This window comes from Nematostella vectensis, chromosome 13, assembly GCF_932526225.1.
Source record: "Nematostella vectensis chromosome 13, jaNemVect1.1, whole genome shotgun sequence".
In the NCBI taxonomy this organism is placed as follows: Eukaryota; Metazoa; Cnidaria; class Anthozoa; order Actiniaria; family Edwardsiidae; genus Nematostella; species Nematostella vectensis.
In genome coordinates this window covers 6,441,757-6,451,676 of record NC_064046.1, presented here as the reverse complement: position 1 = coordinate 6,451,676, position 9,920 = coordinate 6,441,757, and the positions used below count along the sequence as shown (strand labels likewise).

At 39.3% G+C, this 9,920-nt stretch overlaps 1 protein-coding gene and 1 long non-coding RNA gene across 2 annotated transcripts; both read left to right on the top strand.

Moving 5' to 3' along the window:
* The first annotated feature begins 2 nt into the window (after positions 1 to 2).
* LOC5517986 (transmembrane protein 231) lies at positions 3 to 7,158 on the top strand. Its single transcript, XM_001637927.3, has 6 exons — positions 3 to 278; positions 928 to 1,094; positions 1,764 to 1,892; positions 2,003 to 2,146; positions 5,970 to 6,157; positions 6,780 to 7,158. The coding sequence occupies exons 1-6, from the start codon at positions 140 to 142 to the stop codon at positions 6,940 to 6,942; spliced, it is 930 nt and encodes a 309-aa protein (XP_001637977.2). The 5' UTR covers positions 3 to 139; the 3' UTR covers positions 6,943 to 7,158.
* A 1,557-nt stretch (positions 7,159 to 8,715) lies between these two features.
* LOC125559057 lies at positions 8,716 to 9,847 on the top strand. The gene is made up of 2 exons (XR_007306310.1): positions 8,716 to 8,761; positions 9,273 to 9,847. It is a non-coding gene; the product is annotated as an uncharacterized LOC125559057 (long non-coding RNA).
* Positions 9,848 to 9,920: the final 73 nt, after the last annotated feature.

The following is a 9,920-nucleotide window of genomic DNA, read 5'->3' as shown; positions in this document are numbered from 1 at the left end:
TACTATTTGTGGGCGCACAATCCTTATTTATTTTTTTCCCGCGCATCGAAAGCCTCTCAAAGTTTTGACATTTCTTTACCGTTTTACTAGGGAAAAAATCAGTGGCGATGGTCTGGAATCGTAAAAATAGACCCTGAAGATGGTTATGTACGAGGTTCACCGCCATCCAGTGCTGCAGAAATACAAAACTCACATCTGCAGTCGGGCTACTTTGTTTCAGTTCTTTGTCGTTTGGTTAACATTTCTTCCTCCTTTGATCATTGCATATGTTACGTATGGTAAGAATTTATTTATTTTTTATTAAGTACTTTAAAGTAATTGCATGATTTAATCCATGAACATCCAAACTTTTTCGCGAAAGATATCTACTAAAGATTAATTATTTTAAAAAGATACTTAAATCGCTCAAAATTTCAGTGAAATCACCTAAAGAGGGGGGGGGGGGGGGTGAATAGGGGTATGTAAATCCGACGATCCGTAACATTTTCAGGGCAAATCCTTGGATCCGCAGATATTTTTAGATCCGCATGGTTTGACAGATATACAATAGCATCGATTGAAATTCATTTAAAATCCGAAATTCGACCGTCAAAGCAGTCAAAATTTGTGGCCAAATTGTCAACAGATCCGTGATCTGCCGTATTTTCAGAATCTGCCGATCAGCTGAAATAATCATCAAAATCTGTGATCCGTGAGCATTTCGGGGCCGAATCCGCCGATCCGCGAACCTATTCACCCCCCCTAAAAAGAAAAAAACAAGTGAATGACAACAAAAAAGCAGAATCATCTATGTTGAATCCTCTTTTTTTCTTACATAGGTACTATTCCATTATAAAAAAAACCCAGCAATATTCTGTTAATAGTAATGTTTATTTAGCAGTGCTGTTATGACTGCCTGCTAGATTTTGGCTCTTCTATTCATACTAGGATTCTGGATGAAAGAGAGCTCCTTCCGCGAGCAGCCAGATGTCTATTACAAACATCAACTCTTACTGGTTGCCCAGGGCAACACCCCTGGCTCATTCCTGGCTTATAGTACCTTCCAGAACTTTAACCAGCTTTTGAAGGACAATTTAAGAATACCAATGATTAAGGTATGGGGTGTGCTACTTTAGGTGGGAAAATATGAGGCATTTTAAGCAATGACCATTTCACACTGCTTTTTATTGTGCCTTTTATTACTCAGCAACCTTTAAATAATAATCAGTTTTGAGGTTGTTTTTTTGCTTTTCCCATTGTCACCCTTTAGAACCCAAAGTTTCCCCCCCCTCCTCCTTCATCCCCCAAGGACATCCAGAGTTCTCTGGAGTCTGGGACTGTTGACAAGGTTTCCTGATCTCTCAAGCACTAGTGGGAGAAGATAACCCAATATTTCTTGAAATGTCTGTTTGGCCTTTTCAATCTTAAATTCTAGTATAAGTCCAAATCTATTTGAACATATAAACCTAAAGTGTTTTAAATAAGGCTGCACTTGAGAACCCATGTGTCATAACCCCTAGTGGGAAGAGTTTTAACGGCTGAATCCTTGTATTTGAAAGGTATGTAAATGTTCATAAGAATGTAAACAAGAACCTACATCTTTTGAAACCTAGATTAGTATTTTATTTATGCTTATTTGCTTAATATCTACTTGATACCCATAAAGCACTGCGGGTGACGATACACAGATTCTCCGAGTGCAACCTTATTTAAAATAGGTGTATACCTCCTAGATGTCTAATATACATAAGATTAAGAAGTGGGTAATGCTATTTCTCCTCTAGTCATGGGAAGAAGATACTAACTTGGATGGAAAACATGATGCCTTGCACTTTGAGATTCACCTCCCCCTAAAGAATTCAGAATCAATCTACTCCATTCAGTTGATTCTCATCTTTGATTATAGATTGCATGTAAGTAGATTACACAAATGCATTACCTTTTTTGTTGTGGATCTTACCTCCCAAATATTTCTTCTAATATTCAGTGATCATTGTAGCTATGATACTGTTGTTGTTTGTAGCAATATGTCAACCTTCAAATGGAAAGTCTAGCCTGCATCTCTATGTCGTCACCTATCGCTGGTGCTGAGTTTAGCACAGTTGGCGACTTGACGCTGAAGCAAAGGAGCTTGCTGCCACACAAAGGCATTTACAGTACTTATAATGTGAGTATAATAAGCCTTATACTGTGAGTTTAACCAGCCTTGTAACATGTGTATAACAAGTCTATTGGAACGGGAGGCGTTTGACAGTACATGTTGAGTATGACAAGCATATGGGGATGTGAGGCATAGTATAACTAGCTATGAGCTGGTACCCACTCGAAAATGAGTCAATTTGCGCTCGAAATTCAGGAATAAATACGCTTTCAACTCTTTTTTTTAACAATATACTAAGGCTTGTAGACAACATCGTTCCAATAGGTTGAAATATAAATTTTGCTTTTGGCTTAGATTTTGTTTAAGAATGTTTAAATTGAGCAAAAAGACAAAATCGAGCATAAAATCATGCCAGTTGCATGCGAAAAATTGGAAATAATAAAATGTCCTATTTAAAAGTCTTTAACATATTTTGGATTGACATTAATAATATAATATTAATAGTAATATTTTTTGTTCCAATAATAATTAATATGTTATTGTTGATTTTCTCAGGCCCGACCATTTGTCCCCCTCTAATATACACTTCGGGAGAACTTAAAAAAGTTGTATTTTCTAATTTTATTTTATGCATAAATCATGTACAATAGAAATCGACATACATTTGACTACGACTATCAAAAAAAATTTCTTATAATAACTGACTAGAGAGGCCTGACCATTTGTCCCCCTGACAATTATATTTTCACCAAAGCGACTACCTTTACCAGCCCGCCCGCTACAGGCCCGCTAGCATTCTCTCTTGATGCCTGCTGGACCGTTCTTTGAAGAAGGACCACTAGCGTCCTTTTTAAATGCAGGCCTGCCACTTGCCGTCTGGCGGGCCTCTAAAGATATGCCGCCTAAACACCTGCTACCGTGCCTTGATGAACGCCTGATATTTGCCTGCTAGCGTGCATTCTAAGACACGCCTGCTTAACACCCACTAGCGTGCCTCAACAAACACCTGTGAACAGAAAGACAGCAAAACTTTGAGCCATTTGTGCTACGCCAAACCTGACTTGGGCGAGCCGGGCCCTTTTAATAACTACTGGGCCTTTGACACTTGCTTGCTTGGCAGGCAAAACTGAAACACATTTTTTTCAACTTTATTGAATCAACAATATTACGGTACTTACTACATAATAAATACATAACGGGGGCACACAAAACGGATACAGTACCAAACAGATAAGTTTACTCAAAAGGGAAAGGTGCAACAGTATACGGAGAACCACGCAGGGACTGACTAATTAAATTATATAATTCAAGTGGCCTGTTATTCTGTGACATGCACAGGTAGGCTTCCAAAGTCCATGTACAAGGACGTTTAACTTATAAAATTTTGTGTGTTCTTTAAATCATTCTTTTTTTAATAAGTTCGTAATGCCTACAGCAAGTGTAAAATGCACTTATATACTGATCAACTGCCTTTTTAAGACACAAACGTGCTTCAAGAGACATCAGCAAGGAAAAGGCATGCTAGCAGGCCTTGATGACTTGTTGACAAGCAGGCTTAGTGCAAGGTAGCAGGTGTAAAAATGGATGCCACTGGGCAAAATCTATGTTTGTTACGCCAGTGGGTACCAACATCATGCACATAGCCAACTAGCATTATAACCTGAGTATAACCAGCCTATGGGAACAGGAGGTTCCCTTCAGATCACCAACCAAATCACACTGGACTTCTGTTAGCACAGATGTAAGAAATTAAAGTTTATATTTAACGAGCAATTGGACAAAAAGAAAGGAGAAAAAGCTCTTAGAGTCTGAAAAGAGATTCTGATTGAAATTAACCCATTGACTCCTGGCTTTTTTTTAGCTGAATTTACAAAAAACAGACTGAAAACAGATACCTCCCCCCATATTCTGAGTTTTATACAGCCCGTCAAAGTCAAACACAGCTGCACCTAGTCAGCGGTATCCAAGCTTTCCAACAGTGCTTTGCGGTCCCCACTTTTAATCCCTCGTCGTTGTGCTGAAGCCAGCACATTTTGATGGTTGCTTGTATTTTTCATCAAAAATACAGCTATGAGCATATTAGGAGAGTGTCTCAGGACATCATGAAGTCTTTTGGGGCATAATTGAGTGCTTTGCTTATGGATATTTGCAAGCAAAGGTGGATTCATGATGATTTTTTCTTGTTTGGTTTGCCCGGATGAGAAAATAATTTTCTAATGAATCACCACAGCTCTCCTAAATGCTGTCTTTTCTGAAACCAAATTGATTCCAAAATTGTTTACACTGCTATTCTGGGTCTGTATGACCTGGAATTGATTTGTTTGGCTTTGGGGTGAAAAGACTTATAAAAAACCATCTGACTTTGGGGAGAGGAGTGTTGACTTGTCCCCCCCTCGTGAATTTTCCCCTGGATCTCCCAGAATGCTTTGCAATACGTAAAGATATTTTCGTGGTTGTACAATCCTTCAAGAAATGGACATTGTGTTTTGAGGCCAAGGAAATGTACCTGGAGGATCAGAATAAAGGTATCTATTTTTGTCTTGAGCTGTGTTTGCTGATCCCTCTCCCTTGTGCGGTATTTTGAGCGTTCTATTGAGAGGGGTGATTCTGCTTTTCTCTCCTTGTTCGATTTGAAATTTGTCAAAGAACCTGTGCTATTATTTGGCTTAAGAGTAGATGCCAACACCTTGGTTGGATGCATATCTGCAAGACCATTTATCCCTTAGACTGATGCCTGAGTATCTTCATCTTGTTGTGTTTATTTTGCATTTATGAATTTTTTGGGTTGTGGGTACTTCCCAAAGCCGGTACAGGCGGGTTGAGGGGCAATGTGTTAATTGATACAATACAGCAAAAACTGGTATTCATTTGGCAGGGTTGAATACCAGTTTTTGGTGTATTGTATTTATTCTTTTGGTCTACGAACACGACTGTTTGGGCCTTTTGTATTGATTCATGAATTAAATTTGAATTATACATCATCTTATAAAAATGTGTGTGCTATCTCTCACGGAGAAAAGGAGGAACTAGAAAACTCAAGAACCACACAAATGACAATCCCTAGCTAAAAGGGGGCATGGGGAATGGTTTCCACTCTCAAATGATCAGGCAAAGAGAGGCTGCAAATTCGGCGGAAGAGTTGCCTCACTGACACAAAGGACGGCTGCGCATGAGACTACAGTTCTGATTGTTTTCTTCATTAATATGACTTTACTTATAGGACAAAACAAATTTCAAGCTTAGCCGATCACACATAAAGCCACATACCTTTGTATCACATTTCACAGAAAATAGTATGAAATCAACCACCAAAAATACCACCAAGACAGGGCCAATGCTGCAAGAATTCGTGTTCTTCATTGCCCATACAAATGGCTGGAAAAACTTTGATTGAATTTGACTTAAATGTGGATGTGCAAACTCACATGAATCTCCCGCCAAACACTCTGAACACAGGGCCCCCAATAAGATCTTTTTGGTGTAGTTTTTTTCCAATATGATAAAAGATCCAGCTATGCTTCAAGTTTTGGCAAAGGGGGATACACTTTTCAAATCGAATTTTACATGATTATGATGAAACCGTTTTTTTTTTTTTTCAGATCAGGTAATGGCCCTAATGTCTTTTATGAATAATAAACGTGAATGTTTCACAGGTCTCCACTAGTGGATATTAATAGTAAACTAGTTTGCAGTATTAAATTGTATAAGGCATTTTTTATACAGAATGTACCAGTATAAACTTGCCTTTGCAGTGGATTCTGATATCAAACCAATATTATTAGTTTCATCTTCAAACTTTCCAAACTGACCAGGCCAACATTAACCCAGGACCTCTTGTTTTGTTTAATATCAGAGCCATTTCTCACAACTTGGATATTTATGTTTCCAGGTCCCAATCATTGATGGGACTAGTACCTTAGTGGATAGCTACAACTTGCACCAGATCTTCAAGTCTTACATCAAGCGCAATGTTAGTACAGAATATGTGTCACCATACTCGATTTGGACGGGCGGGCGTGCTGCCGGACAGCCCTTTGTGGTCAAAGGGACTGTTAATTACCCAGAGGAGACCATTATGTATCCTTAATTTGGTACCTATCTTTGTTACCATGCTCTTGGTTTTACTATTATCAGTGTCTTAATCATCATCATCTCCATCACATTACCATTGCCATCCTCACCATCACCATCACAGGGTTGTCCCTAAGCATCCACTGTTGATAAATCTCACCAGCTGGTGGCATAATGTTTTAATGTAAAGTATTTAACTGGCTTACAGTAGTTTCCTAGCCAACTGGCAGAAGAATTATTAGGGGCAACCCTAATATTACCATTAAATAAATATCTCCATCATGACCACTGTCATCATCATCATCACCATCCAGTAATCTTTACCAGTAATCTTTACCAGCACCATTATGACTATCATTATGATAACCACCCATCATATCTATCACCATTGTCATTATCATCATCAGCAACAGAAACAACATTGCCATAAGTTTTCAACTTTTTAATAGTCCTTTTTTCAATTTGATGTTCCATTTAACAGTTAATAGCAGCTGAGCTTATAGTAAAATGTTTTTTTTTTTATGTTTGATAGTTTACTTCTTCTTTCTTTTGCTGTTTTTTATAATTTCAAAAATCCAAACCATGAGCCAATCAGACCCCAGCTTATTCCCCTTAACCACATGACCAGGTACAGACCAGGATTCTGGCAGATGATCAAGTGGGCATGGGTCCAGTACCTTGCTATCCTCTTTATCTTCCTCTTTGTTTTCTCCCAGGTCAAGAGGTTTGTGTTTGAGGAACAGATTGTCTCCACTGTTCCCATGAAGATTGAGAAAGAGCACAGAGATTAGGCTGTTACGTCTACAGAGACTGGACAGGCATGTACCTATGGGGTGGAGGGCGGGGAAAGCATGCAACCTCCACCACCCTTGGCCAAAAAGTGGGTTATTATTGAAGCAATGCTTGACGCGAGTGGGAAGCCTGTGATTTAGCCACCTCAACAGCTTGATCAAAGTTCCAGTGGTTTCTGAGATTTGCAATGTTGTTTATTAATAATTTTGTCTATACTTATCTCCTTTTTGTAGCCTAAGGGGTTTTCGGCGCTCTCTCAGGCCATTGCCCGTACCCAGGGGGTACAGAGGGTGCGTTCACCCCCTCACCCCCTTCCCACAACTGTGGAAAGCCCACATCCGTTTTGCGATAGACATGCAAGTTGTAGAAAAAGACAGAACTATAAAGCATACTTTTTTTTTAGCCACCAAATCCGATAATAGACCCGTGGAGATACTGCCACGGCATAAAAAAAACTCCTTTTTGTTCTTTCGGGGGTGGTCAGATTTTTATCGGAAAAATTACAACCTCCCCCCCCCCCCCCCCCCCCCCCCCCCCCCCCCCCCCCCCCCCCACACACACACACATGGAAAATTCTGGGTACGGGCCTGGAGGCCATGCACAAACGTCTTATGTTCCATGAGCCGTTTTCACTGCAAATGAAGGTAAAACAATGGTTCACTTGCATTCATTTGCATTGAATACGGCTCATGGATAATACGCCGTTTGAACTAAGGCTCATGTGTTTAACGGCCGTCCTGACTGTGACTACGAAGTGGCTTTCGTCGCAAACCTCAGAAACTAGTGTATATATGGACACGACAAATACAAAAGGCCCAAATAGTCGTGATCGTAAACCAGAAGAATTAATACAATGCACCAAAAACTGGTATTCGACTCTGCCCTGAAGAAGTCTCATCAAAGACGAAAAATTGGTAGAGTCGAATAGAGTTTTTGTTGCATTTTATTAAGTAATGGTTCGTGTAAGAACTGCGGTACCCTGCGGCAACGCATGCGCAGAAGTAGCTATAAAACTTCAGTAAAATCCTGCCCTCTGATTGGCTAAAATACATCTTCGGGTGTTTTCCGTATCTTATCCATTGATTGACAAACATTTAAATTAAGAATAAAACAAAGGTTGCATTGTTACGACTTATCCCCGAGTTTTGTCCGAATCGTATGTTCGGAAGTTACATTTCCGACCTAGCGCTCACGTCGCCATTTTGAATTCTACATGCTTCCTCCTCGATATATTAAGACAAGTCTCTCGCTATTCATTATCTCTTCGAAAATAGTTTGAAAATCTATTGTATATACTTTAAAGAAACGCTTTGAGTTCTGTTTGCTTGCAAACTTTGTCGGAGAAGTTAGAAAAGCTTGTTATGGTGTTCAAAAGGCAATCATGTTGCTGCCCAAACCACGAGGCTTGGTGTGGCAGTAAGCCTTCAGATGTGGAACAGAGGTCCCTGAGAAAGGCGAAAAGAGTAGAGAAAGTTTTCTTGGAGCTAGATGACAAAGGCAAAAAGGGCTGGTCTAGAAGCATTTGTACATACTGTCGACAGCGAGTCGATTTGGAGCTTGGAAACAAACGCATGAAAACTTCACACGAGGTGAGAAAAATTATCTTTCTCAAAGTCAATGTTCTGTCGCTTGCCGTATAGATTCTGCTGTTTCTGTACTGTCTTGACCAGTCTTGATCCTCCTTTTCAATTTGTTATTTATTTCGAAAATCAAAATTGCAGAGCTGTAGAGATGAAACTGCCTCAAGTTCCAGCGTGTTTTTCCAACCGGAAACCTGAGACCTGCGCCGCTGCTGAAGCCGCGTTAGAACCATTCCAGGTGAAAAATTCATAGGTCAATAAGTACTTGAGAGACAAATAATTGGTTCAGAAGGGAACGAAATATTTTACTCGTTCTATTTTACTAAAAGAGTTTTATTACGGGAAGTTGTCATTTGAGTTTACGATGTGAATATGTAAATATAAGTTATGTGAGCCTGATTTATAAGCTGGGTGAAATGTAAATACCAACAAGCCCGAATGTATTCCTTGAATGTAGCGAAACTTCCTGGGGTTTGACACCCTGAAATTGAGGTACAGCAAACTCCCGTCTAAGTGAAAGAATTGTAAGCGGATAACTTAACAAAATGCAGGGTTTTGTCTTCCTTTCCATTCAAACAATGTCTTTCTTCATTTTCATTAGCTGACAGCCCTTGTAACACTGTTTTTAGTTCCTGACGTGTCTGCTTCTGAGGGAGTTGACTGTAGTTGCCTTGTATTTTTTATAAGTTCTGATATTCAAGAAATGAAGTTGAGAAGGAATCTTAAGTTTGTGTGTACTTTTTTTACAGGACATTGAGGAAACCTCTGCACTAGGGCAAATTTTGCCGTCATCAGTTGATGCTGTACGACTCGTGAAAGCATCAACTAAACTAAGGGACATAGAACTAAAGGACATAGAACGATGCATTGAAGTAGAAGATACGGCGTTAGGTGAAGCGAAGATATTTTTTTAGAAGATTGTAAAATATAAATATCAGCAATAACCCGCAATTGTCAGTAAGAGCAGTGGAATGCTTATGCGGATGCAAAAAGCTGAAAGAAATAGTGAATATAAATGCAGCCCGTCTGGAGCCAGAAGAATTACAATTTCTTCGCAGAAATTTTCCGTGAGTCCTCATGGCCTACTATGTATCGAAGACGGAGACCCCGATTATAAGCTGGACACTCTCGACTTCATCAATGAGCTTATGGAATAAACCTTGCTTGCGGCTTGTTTTAAGAAAATATTGTGTGTTCTGTCTGTGTCGATGAAATAATAATTAGAGGGCTGCTACTATTGTGAATTCCAGTAAACTTTATTGCTGTGGCTTGTATGCGATAATAGTTGTATTGAGGATCGAATAAAGCAAAATTGGTAACTTTATTTAAAGGCGTGAATCGTTTTAGTTGTCAATCTTAACATGAAAATCGTTGTCAAAAATCTTTGAAAGAAAAAG